Source organism: Apteryx rowi, unplaced genomic scaffold (genome assembly GCF_003343035.1).
Source record: "Apteryx rowi isolate R43461 unplaced genomic scaffold, aptRow1 scaffold_171, whole genome shotgun sequence".
Taxonomy (NCBI): Eukaryota; Metazoa; Chordata; class Aves; order Apterygiformes; family Apterygidae; genus Apteryx; species Apteryx rowi.
Window position 1 is genome coordinate 1,497,513 of NW_020447986.1, and position 17,797 is coordinate 1,515,309.

The 17,797-nt window shown below is 39.3% G+C and overlaps 1 protein-coding gene across 7 annotated transcripts in view; it reads left to right on the forward strand.

Moving 5' to 3' along the window:
- The first annotated feature begins 1,237 nt into the window (after window positions 1-1,237).
- The window catches only part of MDN1 (midasin AAA ATPase 1), a 109,175-nt gene continuing 92,615 nt past the window's right edge, over window positions 1,238-17,797 (forward strand). For 5 of the 7 annotated variants that reach the window (XR_003252661.1, XR_003252663.1, XR_003252662.1 and 2 more), the window contains exons 1-8: window positions 1,238-1,357; window positions 8,902-9,128; window positions 9,804-10,028; window positions 11,550-11,657; window positions 11,743-11,935; window positions 14,008-14,220; window positions 15,345-15,476; window positions 16,957-17,060. Coding sequence is in view for 4 of the 7 variants with exons in the window: in XM_026060800.1 (XP_025916585.1) it covers window positions 1,259-1,357; window positions 8,902-9,128; window positions 9,804-10,028; window positions 11,550-11,657; window positions 11,743-11,935; window positions 14,008-14,220; window positions 15,345-15,476; window positions 16,957-17,060 (1,301 nt within the window). In the remaining 3 variants the exon portion in view is untranslated. Of the gene's footprint in view, window positions 1,358-8,901; window positions 9,129-9,803; window positions 10,029-11,549; window positions 11,658-11,742; window positions 11,936-14,007; window positions 14,221-15,344; window positions 15,477-16,956; window positions 17,061-17,797 lie in introns of those variants that run through there. The other 2 variants (XM_026060802.1, XM_026060803.1) reach the window with 2 other exon arrangements.

A 17,797-nucleotide genomic window follows, 5' to 3' on the forward strand; every position in this document is an offset into this window, starting at 1 on the left:
CGGCGCGGCAGCCCGCGGCTCCGCGAGGGCGCTGGGCGCAGCCAGCGCGTCTCCTGTCTCTGCGTGTCGAGCGGGCGGCGGGTTTCGCTCTCGAGTGTTACCAGGCAGTTCAGACGGCAGCTAAAGCCGGTGCCCAGCTGTGGCGTGCGTGCAGGCCCGAAGGGCGGAGAGCGTAGGAGCTGCCCAGCCTGTTTTCACTGGGACTGTGGTGGAAGTTAAGCACTTGCCTCTGCTCTGCCCGCGGTGATTTSGGATCCTCTTCGGTGCTGAGGACAAGGTCCCTGCTACTGGTGTTAGATACTGGATAGCTACCCGTGGCTCCCCCTTAAAGTCTAAAATCTGAAGTTGTGCTGGCCAAGCAGGTGTGCTTTCAATGACTTCAGTGTCAAAACCCCAGGAAGCACTGCTAATATTTTACATCCAAATTCACGTTTTGCTTTACTGGTTCCTGCCACCAAGGCAGGTATAGAGCATGACGCCTACAACCACGACTGCTTGTCTTTGAGGAAATGCTAACAATATACTGACTTTCTTCCCCCTGAGTCTTACTCATTTATTTATCTCTGGTCACCAGCGACACTCATCATCAGTCAGAAGTTTTTCGCTGATATAGTGACCTAGATTTAAAAGACTTGAGGGCAAGCACTATAATATGTGGATCCGATTCCTGACTGGGCTCATAAAAGGCAAATCCTGTAATAGAAATGGCAATTCATTCAGTGGGAGCCGAAGAACAGGGCTGGACGGAGACACAATGAAGGCACATAGGAGATTCCGCGGTACTGAAAGCGGGAGAGATCTGCTTCAGCTCCCGGAATGGCCCCCCACAAACGCCCGGGGCTGGGATGGCCGGGCAGTTCCGGAGAGGGGAGCTGGCGTGAGACTACATATCCTAGCATGCTCTAGGCAAGAGAACTCATGGCGGCCGAGCTCGGAGTGGRGCGTTGCATTCTGGGATTCGTAGTTTAGTTTGCATAACCGTGGAGCGCAGGGGCGGGGGTACCCCGCGCTTCCCTTCTCTGCGACGTCGTCGGCAGATGACGGCAGCCGCGAAGCGGAAGTCTGACGCGAGCTGCGCGACTCCCGCGCCCCACGTGTCGCGCGGGCTCGGCGGCGGTTGTGGGCGGTTGGGCGGGCGCCCCCTCTTCCCCCCCACCCCCCGGCAGCGCCGCGCTCCTCAGCCTCTGCCCGCGCCGCGCTCCTCAGCCGCTGCCCGCGCCCCGCCTGGCCGCGGCGCCGGGGGCCGAGGGGCCGCAGCATGGCGGAGCTGCGGTTCCGCCTGGCGGAGCCGCTGCAGCTGGTGGCGCGCAGGAACGAGAAGAGCAGCGCGGAGCTGAGCAGGTTCCTGGCCAAGCAGGTGAGCGGGCAGCGCCGGGGGCAGAGGGGCCGCGGCGCGCTGCCCCTCGGCGCCGCCATCTCCGCGCGGCAGCTCTGTCTCGCGGCGCGCTCGCCCCGCAGGGGGCGGGGGGGGCTTTTTTCGGGGAGCCCCCCGAGGTGGGTCCTCCCCCATCCCCTGCCGTTGCGCTTCCCCAGGAGGTGGTGTGCCCCGCGGTTGGTTAAAGCCTTCAGGCGCGTCCCGTAAGGTGGCTCTTTGAAAGGACGATAGCAAGGGATGCCATGCGGGTAGCCAGCAAGGAGACGGTGCCTGCGTGTCACGGCGATAGGTAACCGCTTAGCTGCAGCGCACCACCCTGGTGCTGTGTGGGATGCTTCCTGCCGTCCTGGCTTTATTTGCCCCAAACCAGCGCGTGGGGTAAAAAGGCAGTGGACTGGGTTTTCCTGGGTTTACTTCCATTACTACCGCAGTGATGTTGGAGCGTGTACTTTCTTTCACTTTTTGTTTTATGTTTTTTGTTTAACTGTGAACAAGGCACTTGTCTCTAGGAAGAATGAGGTGTAACACATTCATGTCTGTGAAGTACTTAAAGACATGTAATAATAGGATATCAACATGTCAGACTTAATATTGTTACTATTCTTTATGGTAGAGCTTTTGAAACCYCTAAATTGTGTACACATTTCAGGACTCAAAATCCCTGTTTTCTTTGGAGTGTCTAGGAAATGTCCCAGTTGCTCGAAGATGAAAAGTCTAAATCACCACTTTTTTTTGGAATATAGGCTGTCACTCTAAATTGCTGTCTCTTAGGTATGTTTGGGGAAAACTTTCTTACTGTTATTCAAGGGATTTTTTTGGTAGACAGGTGGCTTTTTCTTCTGTCACTCCAAATCATGGGATCAAAGTAAAATTGACAAGAGTGTGTGTACTGCTGTATTTGAGAGTTGATGCTAGCTGGTGGGAAGCAGTGGAGATGATAAAGAGGTGCTTTTCAAGAGAGAGAAACATCTGAGGAGAAGAGGTGAGGACCAGAGTAATGCAAAAATAGATCCAATAAATCTGTCTCCCCCTGATATGATGCAGCAGGCAGATGGAGTGGCAAATGGGAAGTGAGTCATAGAGTTCTGAGACTAGGAAAGCGACGGCACCCTTTCGCTTCTGGTGACTGTTGCCAGAGATGTGCTTTGGGTTTAAAAGTCTTGYTAGCTAGAAATCGTTAAAGGCTATAAAGACTAAGATATGCAGAGGCTCTAGAACAGCACATTAATGAACAGTGATGTGTTCTTTTGATAACTGCACTGCTACTTCTAAGCTTTGAAGCTACAGATCTAGGGRTTCGTGTTAGGCTTGCTTTACCACTAAACAAACACTGGCTTCAGTCATCTTGCCTTGTTTTTTACCAGTTGCTCTGTATGTAACTTAAGAAGCCTGTGATGTGTATATCTAGAGCTTTGCTATCATTCTGGCTTCTTATTCCTCCAGTATTTCACAAATCACTGCAATGGGACTTGCTCGCAACCTGTTAAGTAAGGAACAACAGCTTTTTGAGATTCATACTAAGTCACTGTTCATGTGGTGATGGAAGATCTTGCTCCAGGTACTTTAATGTGTAGTATAAATAATGCCTTTTATGTAGAATATTGGTATGCCATTAGAACTGCAAAGGTGCCACAAATTTCTATTTCCGTGCTCTTAATGRGGAAGAGGGACAAAAAACTCTCTAAGCTGTCTTTGTTTTCTGACTTTCTATTTTTGGATTATTTAAGCAAACCATGTAAGCAGCAGGTTGGGAGTGGAGGTATTTTCATGCTGTACTTTTTCAGAAATAGGACTTCAGTTTCTGTAGGTATCAGCATGTATATTATTCACAAACGCTGAAACTGTTTAATGAAGTAAACGTATTGTGCTTCAGAGCAAAAACAACCTTATGCCTTTCCCCAGAGTTTTAAGCACTGCACATGCACTGAACAGTATAAATGAAAAAAACTGACACTTTGGGGCAGTTCTTGTGTTTGGCCTATGGGACCAGCTTAAGGACATCTCAAGTGCTGCATTTCAGAACTCCTGTCCTATTCTATTAGTGTTTTAGCTTGGCATCCTTCGCTTCACCTTTCTTTTTTTCTATGCAAGAGTGAAAACTATTTTAATAATAGCTCCAAGCTCTTATTTATAGCCCTTTTAATCTTAGTATTTTATGGAGAGAAGTACTTTTATCCCCCCCCCTTTTTTTTTAACAAACATAGAAAAAGGAGGTGACCTAACTGTCCCAAATTCCCCCAATTATTACTGCCTGTCAGAAAAATGTCCTGATGTCCTGGCAGCTAAGGCAGACTGCTTTTTTCTAAAATACAGCTTCAGCTTTTTGTCTGAAAGACTAATTAGGCTTTAAGTCATGTAACATTATAAATAAGGGATGGTATATTTCACTTCTTTTTCAGTCCTGGTATATGTGTATTCTCATCTCCTGCTGTCTAGTTTTTCAAGAGCTGTTATTTCTGCGAGACAAACTGTTAATAAATACACTCAACAAAAGTCAAAGAGAAAATTCTCTGTCCTTGAAGGAGTGGTGTACACGACGGTATCAAACACAATATGCAGGAGGACATGTAGAAAATTTAGCCTGATTTGCAGGTAGCTGAAGTTATTTTGTTCTCTCTGTGAAACTGCATATTTTTCCTTCTCCTGGGTAGTGTTCTTTTTGTTTTGGTTTGGTTTTTGGAAGTATGTGTGTATTATAAGAAGAATACAGGTTCACATTATGCTTAATGCTATTGAAACTAGACAGCTGCCRAAATGAGTGGTCCAACTTTGTCTTCTTTCTGCCTATCCTCAAACCTCAGCCAGGTGTTTTTGTTGCTTCTCTTGTCTTGAATGTAGTGCATGTGGTAATGTGGAAAATTGAACCAATTTTCCCATCCAGTGGAAGACTTTGGAACAGACTAGTGTGGATAATCTTACCAARTTGATGGCTCCACAGTCATACAACTCTAGATCTGATGCCTGCAAGGGGACTGGATGAGAGTATGTTTCTTCTGTTGGAGGGGAAAAAGAGGATTTCCCGTACACTGCCCATGTGCCCCCCTTCTCCATTAGTAGTAACCCATAGTTAAACCAGACTAAATGTAACATGAAATTGCATATGGAATTTCTATGAAATGTGTGTACTAACTGCTAGCAAGTGGGGGGGGGGGGAAGGAACAGCCCGCACTCAATACAAGAGCATGAAAGAAATTGAGAGGGAAATATCTCCAACATTGTTTCATTTATGCCATTTTCCTAGTTGTACGAATGTAGTCTGGCCAAATCAAACTTCCTGCTGGAAATATCCTTACACCTAACTGTAGAGAAAGCAAGTTAACTATTAGTATTTTCCCTCAGCAGGGTATAGGCAAAGGAATCTTTGGCAATCTATAGGCAAGGGAATTTACTTTTTTTTTTTTTTTTTTTTTTTAATATGTCCTTTTCCAGGAGGACACCAATTGAATCCAAGGTTTGGATAATAATCTAGACCAAAAAGACTATAAAGTTATGTAGTGCAATGTAACTTAATTCAGTAGAAAAATAAGCAAGAAAAACTTCTGGAAAAGGCCTGAGAGCTTGATTTAGTTGTCATACTGAGGTGGTGATTTGGGGTTTGGGTTTTTTTTTTGCTTTTATTGGTGAGGTTTTTTTGATTTTTTGGTGTTTTTTTTTTTTTCCTCTAGGAATCCTATCCCCTGAGAGAAATTATGCTCTGATTCCTCTGATGCTCCGCATTTTGTGATACACTAGACTGACCTCTCAGTGTTATTTTGATTAACTTAAGTGCTCACCTACAATAATTGACATTCTCCAAAACCATTGTGTCATTACATCTCCCTCTGGCCTAAAGAAATGATGATAATATGTCTGTCTTTGTCATTAGATTGGGTAGGACTAGTAGTGTCTCTACTGGTCTTTGTAGTTAAACTTTGTATCAGGAGGTCTTCTTTTGCAAAGGAGTATACTTGTTTTTCTAGTCAGTACAATTGTAGCAGATGAAGGATTGATGTTAAGTGAGGTTTAATTGATACCTGCTAGCTAAGCCTGCTCAGAAGGCAAGCCTTTCTTAACAATGTTACAAGCTAACATTTGCTGTTACTTTTTCCCATGGCTTGATTTTTCTCATCCTAGTTGAGATTATGACCAGCTGAAATGGAAGTAAAGATGTTGTGCTGCCCCTGTGCTAGACAGGGGCTCTTTTCACACCTACTGTAGTGTGGTGGCTGAGCCTGCTTTTTCATGCAACTACTTCTAGTCAGAATCTAATGGTACATCTGGCCCAGTGGGACATGGTCTTTTCCACTGAAGTGTACCGTGTAACTTGTCCTGAGATGTACCCTGTAACTTTGTGTGGAAGCACCTGAGAGCCACGACCAGAAACGTGGCTTTCACACAGCCCCAGAGTGTTCCCTGTGCACGATAGGTGCCTGCCTTGTCATGTAATGGGGGGCAGTGGTTGGGGAGAGTATCTTGCCTGTGGCGCGGTGACTTGTGCTGGCAGACTGGATTTGGCCCACAGGCTGTCTCCCTCAGACTAGACTAAATGAAGTTTTGATGTAACATGAAAAATTCAGTCCTAAGTTAATTTGAAACCTCTCCTACCCTGCCCCACAGGCTTTGGAGAGTTTAAATCACTAAAAAGAGGTACATAAGATGAAATTAGCCACTGATTAACTGACATTGAAACAGGATTAATGAACAGTAGTCAAACTTTGATCATCTCTCAGACTGTGAAACCACGGATTCTATCTATGCACTTGCCACTGTAGCGTCTAGGTGAATGGTTTCGTGTAAAAGCAAGAAGTAATCTTTTATGCTTGTATAGACTAATTACTGCATTTCAAATCACAATATCAGGCTCCTTTTTTGCCTTTAATAAGCGACTTAATAGCTGCAATAGATAGTGTAACCTGAGCAGACAGCAACATTTCTTGTTTTCTTTTAAAGCGGAGGGGTGTGTCAGATGCCTTGAACTACTTACTTCCTCACTAAGGTGTTGCTTGAGCACCTCTCTAACAGGTCCTCATCCTCTTCAGCAATAGTCTCAGATGCCTGTCCCCTGGACCTCTTGTTGCCTTTCCCAAAGTTTTGCCCACTTCTGCTGTGATCCTTTTCCCTGGTAATGCTGGGTTTAAGATTGAGACAGTTCTTAATCAAGATTTCTGTACTTTGTGAGCACTGAGTAAACGGACTATGCGGTTTGGGAAGGAGGTGTGTGTCTTTGACATACTGCTAGAAGAGCAATCTGGGATCTTGTTTGACTCCAGGTCTCAATCCTAGCTGTGCTTCTCCTTAATGTCTCTTTCATTAATCCATATATGTATTATACATATATGTATCTATTGGGTATCTATGGGGAAGAACAGTCTTTTGTGATTGTTTTCTTAAAGCAGCTCTTTGGAACTGTGGGAGAAGATTTAGTATGCTGGGTCTGAACACTAGAATTAAAACTTTCAGATCAGCTGTCCTTTGCTACTACTGGTTGAGAAAGTAGTGTATTTTGCAAAGCCACCTTAGTTAAAAATTCCCTCTAATATTATTCTTCTTTTCCATAAAGTTTCTAATTTAGACCCTGAAAGAGCTCTGAAATTATGCAGATGATCTTTTTATAGAATGGGAATGTTGCCACTGTGATTTTTGAACAGCTTTGTGTCCTAAAGGTATTATACACAAAAAAATTACTTGCTCTCAAAAAATTGCTAATAGAATGGGTTTGGTATACAGCAGTTATTAACTACAGAATTTTACTGAGCAGGTCACCTTATTTATTTACTGTTTTACTGCTGTTTCTTTTATTTGGTATTTAAAGCTCTGGTTTATAAATAAAGTAAGCTTTGTGCTTACTTTGTGCTTACCTGTTGTGCCTTGTATGGATAGCCAAAGGTTGAACTGATTTGTAGACTGAAGCTGCTTTTTAATTTTTACAGTGAAGTTTGCCTCCAGTTCTTTTAAGCTATGCTGCCTTTGAACAATTTGTTAGTTGTTCTTCCACTCCAAATCTGGTCCCGATTACAAATCCTGTAATGAACAGTCTCTTTCTTCGTCTGTGATGAGTGCAAACTTTCAGCTCTATTTTAAAAATTATTTAATTCTACTATGATAGATAAGAGGAAGGGAGATAAACTTATATCATGCTTCACAAAAATAAAACCAAATGCCTGTGAGAAACTGCTTGGGATTAATAGTTTAATGTGATAGTTTTAATGTCTGTGTCATGTACTGTAGTTTGATATCTTACGTGCTGTTATGGAGTGACTGGCTTTGTTTCAAATTCAGAATGAGACATGAGGAGCAGCAAAAAGTATGTACATATTCTAGCAGGATGTCAACAGAGGTATAACCTTAGGAGGTCACCCTTTCAAAGGCAGCAGGTAGGACCTCTGCCGGGCATTACCTTCTAACAATGAGACCATCCCTTCCTTCTGCATGCCCAGCAGCAGCTTTCACGTGAATAACAACAGCTTGGGAGAAAGAGAAGTTGACAGCACAGGTAGCTAAAATGAAAGACTGTCAGAATCACAGACTGTTTCTGTAGGAATTTAGTAAGTGATTATTTCTATTTTGTTTGGAAAGCTGCCTTGCCTAGCAGTATTTACTACTATTTGCCAAGAAAGATAAAATCATCCTGATAGAGGATAAGGGTTCACTCTATCAATGAGGGAGTGTGGAGGATCGAAGTTAAGAGCAAAACCGCTATAGCACAAATTCATAATGCTAATTTTCACAAATCATAATTGTATATACTGTGTTATATGTTAAACTTCACAGTGTTGGAGAGGTTCTTGGATAATAAAATGAGCTCAAAGACTAAAGAAACTCCTGTTTAAAGACACAGGAAATGGGCTGTGGTTCTTCAGTAACAAAGTTGGAAAGATTTTTTTCTTTTTTTGACAGCAGATGAGGCTCTATTTTCCATCTATTCTAAAGCCTAATGTTCTGTTTTGCCCTAAAGGTATGCCCTAAATGGTCCCATTTTTATGTAAAAGTAAGAAAAAGAAATATATATATATTTATATTTATATAAAAGTAAGAAAAAAGAAAAAAATACCAACTTTAAAACTGCAGATACCTTGGCTGGAACCATGATTGATTCAGTGCTTGTTATTTTTGAAAAGAGCAAACATGATGCAACTCAATATTTTGGAGAGCTTAAATGTTTTGTGGTTATCTGTGACTGAGTTGTTGAGATCAGTGGGTATTCTATAAATAAAGAAGTATTAGTTGTTATTATAATTTCTTTTTTTTTCCCTTTAAACTAATTTTCTATATTTTGCTTGATTGTTAAGCTGCCAAGCATGGTTTAGGATTTAGGGGCATCTCTTCCTAATTCTTATTCAGTATGTTATTCTTCATGTCACCCTTTCTGTTTCTCACCAAGCAAGCAAATGCTTGAATTGGGGTTTTTGGTGTCTCTTTTTTTTCTTTTTTTTTTTTTTTTGAGACTTGTTTATGTAAAATTCACTGTGAATCCTGCATGAATAGTTTTCATATTAGAAGTTTAAACTCTTTCCCTTTTAACTTATTCTTACCTTCCATTCCTGCAGATTTGGACTAAGCGGGATCGGCGATGCATCCTTGATACTTTAGCCCAGTTATTACTGGATAAAGAATGTACTCTATTCATCGGTCGCCAAGTTCGGCCAATCTTGTTGGATTTGCTGGAAAGAAATGCAAAAGCCATTAAAGCTGGTGGCCAGATCAACCATGATCTGCATGAAAGACTGTGTGTAGCAATGAGCAAGCTGGTGGCTGGTCACCCAGATGTGCTGCCGTAAGTAATGTAATGCGTTTTTGCATGATGTTTGAACTTACAGAGCATATGCTCGTCAGTGTTGGCTGGTGAGGAGAGGTGTCGTTACAATACTTTGGATTGTCTACCACAGTAATAAATGTATTTTGAATTGAAAGAGTGACTTGCAAAACACAAGTCTTAAACACAACTTAGTTAAATTTAATTGTGTGGTAATATTTAACATGGTTTTCATTTTAGTGATCAAAACAAAAGCAAAACAGCTGATATGAAAATTTCCCACTACCAAAATCTCTGCATTTAATATTAGGCCTGACATCTCTATGTAGTCAGTAGAATACAAAATTACCTAAGAGGAAATCGTTATTACTTGTTCAGTAAACAGGAGAAATCAATGATATTTCACCAAGGTTGGTACAGTTTCCCCTTGTAAATCAAGTAGTCATCTGTCATCTTTAATAAGGTAAAGTATATGTTGTCAGCTGATTGCTAAAGAGGTTGTCTTTCCCAAGTGTGAACAAAGCTAAATATAGGCCTTTAGTTTGCACTATACCATCAATTACTGTTTCAGGACCTCTGAATTAGAACTTTTTTATTAGTGGCTATTTTTCTATGCTTTGGCTTAGATGTCTGTGATCCATCTCTCTCTCTCTCTCTCGCTCTCTCTCTCTCTCTCTCTCTCTCTTATTTCTGAAGATTTGCTTTAAGATATTTTAAGAATACATCGCCAGTTTTCCAGAGACTTTTCCTAGAGAGCTCAGATGCAAACACAGTCCGATATGGGCGCAGACGAATGAAGTTACGGGATCTCATGGAGGCAGCATATAGATTCTTACAAAAGGAGCAGTCAGTTTTCCGGGAATTATGGGACTGGAGTGTGTGTATTCCACTCCTAAGGAGTCATGACACTTTAGTCCGTTGGTAAGTTAAAGACCTCAGATCTCCTTTGAAAAGACATACCTGTATCTTGAATTGTGTTTAGGAAAGTTCATGCGCAAGGATAAAAGAAACTTCAGGTAGTACCAGAAAAATCCATACCTTCAGTATCTGTATTTATGCTGCTTATCTGATCTTCTGAAAGCTGTAGTGATCTATCACAGAATGAAACTTAAGCACTCTTAGTAATGCTGTAAGCTGTGGGTTGTATGGATTGGAAAAGTCTTTGCAAATGACTTGTTTACCCAAGTTGGATTCATGAGAGATGGTGAACTTCATGAAACATTATCACTTCAGCTCTCCTGTAAGCCTGTTGGTGTATTGCATGTGTTCTGGCAAATTGTGCTAGAAGAAAGTAGAGATGAATCTACTCTCACTCCCATTTCTATTACAATAACATATTTTACCACTCTGTATTGATATGATAGTAACTAGTTGTTTTTTCTGTTGCTTGTACAGTTAATAATAGAAATCTGAGTCACTATCACACTTTTTTTATTTAAGTTATACTCCTAATTGGCTTTGTTGTTGCAGGCTTTGCAGGTGTTTTTGGTCAGATGTTTTTATGTTAGGTGTCGGCCTGCGGAGCTTCAATCTAGTCATATAATCTTCCCAATTTATGTGAGTGGTAGTACTTGTAATGCCTTTTTCTTTAAGAAAAAAATATTTAATAGTTGTCTTTTTTTTTTTTAAAACAAATTCATAATCATGTTAGTAACACATAGTTTTAAACTAAGATATTAGGAATAGTGGAGGCAAGAGTATTACCAAATCTCTCAGCCATTTATGAAGCTCTTCTGGGTGACATGCATTTAGATAGTCTTAAAAAAGAGTTAAAGTGCTAATCCATTGACTGGAATAGGCTTACCTGGTGTTCAGGTAATAATTTGGTTCAGGACAAAATTTCAAAGTCAGATTATTTACTTCCTCCAATCTCCTGGGAACGTTTTTTCTTTTTCAAGCTTGTTGAAAACTTTGTTCTTGGAACATAAAAGCAGACTTGAAATAAATGAAACATGTATTTATGGTTGTATTAAATGTCCATTTGTTGCAAGACAGCTCTATGTAATAATGAAGTCAAGGCTTGGGAGTTTTTTGCTTCTCTTGACACTGAGTCTTGAATTCATTGTATTAGGGTCAGTTTAGAAATAACATGATATAGAAGACAAATTTCAAAGGGAAATGACAGGAGAAGAAAAAAATCAAACAAAGAAAATTTAGTTTTCTCTGAAAGTGAACATCTAAAATCCATTTGTTTGGGAAAGTGCTGTCTTGGTTAGTTACTTTGTATATTAGCAATACAGTATGCCGTGATAGAATTGGTTTTCTCTAGAGAAATATCTCAGAAATGGTTAAAGAATGTTAAGCAGGGCATTAAAATAATTTCTGTGAAAAAGTTTTCTACGTATTTTTCCAAACTTGATGTTTTGATTTGTAACTGTCAGTTGTCAAACTAAGTATCTTAAGACTAAGTATTGACGGTTTTGTTCTAAATATAATTTTTAGGTATACTTCAAACTGTCTTGCTCTGGTTACATGCATGAATGATGAGCACAAATTATCCTTCTTCAAGAAGATCTTCAGTCCTGAAGAGTTGATACACTTCAGACTAAAGTAAGAACTTTTTAGCTATTGAGTGCTAATCGCTTTTGTTGATGGCTTTTGGTTGAGTTAATAAACATGGATATGGATTTGACAGGCTACTAGAAGAATCTCAGATGCAGAATGTGGAACGAGCCCTTGTTTTGGCCAGTCCAGACTCCTCATTTTGTCAAAAAGAGAAAGAACTGCAATATACACAAGGAGATATTGTATCAGGCGACCTCTCTGCAAATGTAGTAGCTGTATGTGGTATTATGCTGCCTAGATTACAGCCTCTTTTTGAAGAGCAGGTATGTAACCCAGGATTAAGGCTGTATCTTTTTTAAGATGCCCTAAATGCTGTGAACTGGCTTATCYTGCTTTCCTGCTTAAATGGTATTGAGATACTGTGGATAATGTGCATTTATTTTGCTTTCCTGATGTGTACTGTAAGCTACTGATGCATTATATTGAGTCTACAAAGGAGCTCTGTAGTGGAATGAAGCAATGGAGGCGTAATTATCTTATTTTCAAGTAGCAGTTCTTACAAACATGCTGTAAGAGAATATTCAGCCTTGTATAGTACGTCTCCAGTCCAAGTCAGGGTGATACTGAGGGATCTGATGCAATTGCTTTTACCTACATGAAATAGTTCTTGTACAGTAAAGAGATCTTCTTATCAGCAGCCTTTCTGAAAACATATTCTTAGTTCTCATTTTAAAACAAAGGAAAACAAGGTGGCTACTTGCTTGTCTAGAAAGCAGGGAAAGTGGAGAGGAAGTGGGCAAGAAGTTACTTTCTCCATTTCCCTTGAGTAAAGTGTAATGTAGAATGTAGTGCCTTGTAGTTTTAACATGTCCATCAAGGACATAAATATATTTGAGCAAACAGCATATTAACCTTATTTCTCTTGAGACACTGTTCATTTTGAGCTGTTTGGGTTCGTCTTTGTAGCTGCAGTCAGTATTCTTAGCTGTTTTTGTCATTTAGGAACAATTTTGGCTCTTACCTAGGCTGAGTATTGCTGTTTAATTTCAGTATATTGGTCTACAGAAGCAGAACAAAGAAATGAATGAAGAATGCCAATTGTCCCGAATTTCTTAAGTAGCAGAAGCAAGGAAATAGCAATTTTCCCCCCAAATCTCCTTTTTTCATTTTTTTTTAATTTAAAAAAAAAGAACTACTTTAATTGAATTTTCTGCTTTCTAGTTTTTATAGGAGTGAGGGTATGGTTTGGAATTCATTGCAGCTTGGGAAACTGATAAGCTGTTTAAGGATGTTCTTATTCCCGTGCCAGTATCATTGCTGCTAAAGTTGTGCTGATATAGCTGTTAGCAGAGCTATGCTATAAATTGAATTGCTGAAAGCATCCTTTTGCTAAAGAGGGAGGAGAGAACTTCCAAAAAAGCATGCTTTTTTCTTTTCTTTGTTTTTTCTTTCTTTCTTAATAGCCACAGTTATTTCATTGATCTAGTACATAGTGTGGTTCCAGTTACATTTTGCAGGTGAGGAGGTCTGACAAAGGGATAGGAACAAACTGTGAGGGAAGGCAGGTACTTTTAAAAATTAGCATTGTTACAAGGGAAATACATGGAATTATATCTGAAATAAAATTTAAATTTAAAATATAGTGATCATCTTTTTGGTTTCAGTGCAATACATATCCTGACTTCTCTCCTTCATTTGTAGTGTACAAATATTAGAGCTGAAGTGTTGTATCTATTTCCACACAGGCCAAAGTATAGGATAGTTAAACTCAATGCATGAAAATAAAGCAAAAGCAAAAGTTCAGTTCACTTTTATCCAAGTTGCAGTGGATATAGTTTCTTGAATAGTAATTAATCAATATGATAAAACCTCAGTAGATACTCTCCAAAATTTTAACTTTTCTCCAGTCGATAGTATATCAATTTATTGCACAAAGCCTAATGCTATCCTGTCAGAAGGCATATTCGCACACTACATCTTCTGAGTTTAACTGCTCTTCAGTTTGTCCTGCAATTAGGATCCGTTCTGATGACTTAAATTATTTAACTTATATCACAAATTGTGTTTGATTGACATGAGTGTGATGATTGAATACGCGCTATGCCTGTACTGGAAACTGAGTGTAAACTCCCTTTGGGAACAAATTGTACATATACTTTAAGTGTATCATCTATAATAGGTTTTTCATAAAATAAATCTATCTTAATACCAGTCATTAAATACAGTCTTTATAATCCACAGCTTTAGAACTCTTTATTTTATTTGATATATGTCGACAGATCTGCAGGCCAAAATTTTCTAAACATCAGACTAGCTCTTCTACTTGTTCTGTGTTGCACAACCTATACATAAGTAACAATTTCAGTGTAGTAACTCAAATTTTATGTTTGAACAGGAAAATAGCACCAGCTGTTTTGTTTTGGTTGAATCTACCTGCACGAATCTCCAAAATCTTGCTATTGCTGTAGCATTTCAGAGTCCTGTTTTATTAGAAGGACCCATAGGATGTGGCAAGACTTCTTTAATTGAATATTTAGCAGCTGTTACAGGAAGAACAAAGCCTCCTCATATTTTGAAAGTCCAGCTTGGGGATCAAACTGACAGCAAGGTAACTGTGGAAATAATTTTATGGTAGGATGATCAGACTTCTGTAATATTGCACTGTAGCAAGCCCCATCTTGCTATTGATGGTAATAAATAAATCTGAGGAAGATAAAAATCACAGTTAGGCTTCAGTAGACTTTTAAATTCTGCACATAATTGTGCTGTATCTGTTCCCTTTAATTTATGGATTTTATCAGGGTTTTTCTAATCAGTCTAATCTGATCCCAGTTATTTGTGATAAAGGTAAGATGAAGTAAAACCCCGTGATATTGAGAAGGACATTTGCAGTTACATAACACTGATGTAACTCTACGTGTAGAGGTAAAACCAGAGTGAAGATAGCATCCCATTTTTCTGGTTTTGCACGTGTATCTTTTGAGTATGAATTAATTTATGTTATTGGGCTCAAGTTATGTTTAGTTTTCTGAGGGGGTTAGTGTTTACCAGAAGTGCTATCTTTGAAGCTTCTAATTGCCATTGGTAGTCACCTTCTTTATTTTCATGGAAGAACAGTCAGTTTCACCATCTCACAACTTTTCTCCAAGAGAGTATCTCTTCACATACATGAATAAGACTGCCATATTAAGGAAAAGTGATAAAATTCAAGTTGTAATCTATGAAGTAGTGAAACCATAAGCTTAATTATGGAAGAAATGCTTAACTGCAAAAGTTGCAACTTTACAGAAAAGCAAAGCTTGATTGATTTTTGTATCTTAGAATAACTTGTTTTAAAATTTCTCTTACTTTACCAGCTCAGTTGCAGACTTTTCAAAAATGCAAAATACGTTTCACTGTAACTCTAGCCAGTCTAATATGTTATTCTGCTTGTTTTGCTTGTTAATTGGGTTGGTACAACTCTGTGCAAATGCACTTCTATTTATCTGGCTCATTTTAGTTACAATGTTTCAGTTAAATTATTGTGGATGTGGAAGGAGTGAAACTTTTTTTTTTTTTCTTAATTAAATAAAATGTAATGCTGAGCATAGATTACCAGGTAGATTGCTTAGTAATGGACAGGCTATATAAGTGTTACTTACAGGCCACTTTGGTCATCTTTGTAAGCTTTTATTCTGAGTTATCAAGGCGTGTAATGAACAGGTGTCTAACTTACTGGTGTTTCTGTCATAGACACTGCTTGGCATGTATCGTTGTACAGACGTACCAGGGGAGTTTGTATGGCAGCCTGGAATCTTGACACAAGCTGTTACCAAAGGTCACTGGGTGCTTCTGGAGGATATTGATTATGCACCTCTGGATGTGGTATGTAGGTTCATGTTCTCTATAAGGTCTATACTAGCAATTCTTGGAATCTAATCACCATGAATGGTGTAGCAACAGGCTTAAAATAATGCCCCTTTAAAAGGAGTTAAAAAGAATTAACCTGGTTGTCTTAGTCCGCAAATTGGCACACTGGATTTGTTTCTCTCATTGTTTTAGAGCAGTCGTGGCATGCCACTGTTGCCAGATTTGGCACTGATGGAGATGTGAACTGGCACTAATGATGAGCTATGTGTCTTTTAAAACATGTTTTAGTATTTGAAAATAAATATGGTCCCGAACACCACAAAAGATCATAAACCCTGTATTAGAGTTTTGTTGATCATAAGGCTTTCTAGTGTTCTGCCAATTCTTTTTAGCACACTTATTTATTCTAGCTTGGCTATTAAAAATGCGTTATTATATCAAACACTATAGGTTTTAATTAACTTTCTGTGTTCAGCTCCAAAGTTAGTACTTGTTAGATGGTCATTCTTCCCCTTTAAAGTGGTGACATAGAAAAAATGTCTTTTGCAAGAACCATATCATAGAAGTGTTATGCTGTGTGGGCCTGTTGGGCATTCAGCAAATGTTCTTTCTTGCAACTAGTTATTTCTTCATATCTTGTCTGTAAAGTATCCTTTCTGTGACTGACTAAGCTCCCAGCTTGTTTATTGAGTTTTAGCTTTTCAAAACACGGGGAATTTATAAGAAATCCAAGATGTATTGCTCGTCTGCACTAGACAGTCTCATTGCCAGAGGGTCACATGCTTGTTTCTGTAGAGTCCTCTCATTGCACTCGTCACAAGCATGCCCTGAGCAGTACCCTGCATTCATCTCTCCTTCTTTTTTCAGGTCCTCCCTGCATGCAACCCGTTTCCTTTCTCCATATCAAAGTCTCCATGTTTACCCTCCTCTGTGCAATCATTGTGGCCCTACCTCCTTTTTTTCATTCCACCATTATTATTGTCCTTCTGCCTGGAAGGATAGATTCTTTGCAATCCTGGCATACCACTGAGGCAGAGCAGGGTCTGCACTGAAAAATTTTGATGTTTGAGAACAAAATGCATGAGATGGAGATTATCTTTGTTCAGGCAGATAAAGAAAATAAGGCTTCTGATAAATCTGAGGAGAGAGAGTCTAATAATTTCTTTGGGAACTCAAAACCAATAGTTTTAGCTTGGGGTTGCAGTGTAAAGACTGTCATACTTGCACTTTTTTATTATCAAATATGAATACGGTTGAAAGGAGGTAGGGAAATGTTTATACCTGTAACTTCCAGTTAATTTTATGCAGCAGTGGGACTCTGCAATTCCTGTTAGTGTCATTTGGAAGTGCAGTCTGCAGGAACATCAGCTGCTGACAGCATAGCAGTGCTCGGTAGAAGTGCTCTAGCATCTCCTGTGTGAAATGAGTGTGAATGGGTGGACTGTCAATTTTTCACAAAAGAAGAATGTTTTATAAAGTTTCTTCTCTTCTCCAGATCTCTGTGCTGATTCCTCTTTTGGAAAAAAGAGAATTACTAATTCCTGGTTGTGGTGACTGCTTAAAAGTAGCTCCAGGATTCCAGTTTTTTGCAACCAGGAGGTAGGCATGTAAAGTTATATGAACTTAAAAGCATGAATATACTATTTTTAACCTGGAAAGAAAYATTCTAGCAATTTCCAATTGATAGTTGACAATCTGACTACTGAATGTATTTAGTTTTCTGGATTTTGTTTTTTTATGCCACCTTCTCCTTGAGCAGTTGTTTATCTGCGTTCCCTAGAAGATATTTATTAAGGGTTTCATGAATAGTTTTAATTCAACACTGCATCTGTGATAGAATCAAATTCTTCTATTGGGAATCATGGGAAAAAGGAATATAAGGAAAAATTCTTGTGAAGAAAATCTAATTCCTGAAAGTCTTGTGCAAATATAGAGTTTTGTAGTGTTTGTTAGCCAGGAAAAGGTTTTAAAGGTATTCTCCATGACCATTCGCTTGTAGCAATTGTAGTAATGGCTCACACATCAGATGTCAAAATGTCATCTTGTATATTAATACATAATGTTGGAGCAAGATTAAAGGTTATGATATCTAAAAGGGCATGGTTACACGTTTCTCGGATGTTTTATAGATTTCTTCAAAGCTTTTAACAATTTTCCCTGCTGCTTTTGTCCTCCTTCCATAGATAAGTGATCTTTTCTCTGATTTGTCTGATTTATTTATTTTGAGATTTAATCTTTTAGACCTCTCATTTGGTTGCCTCATCTCCTAAATTTGCTGTCTCTGTGGTATACTTGGTCAATGGTTCATATAACTCAATGGGAACTATACTTTTTGG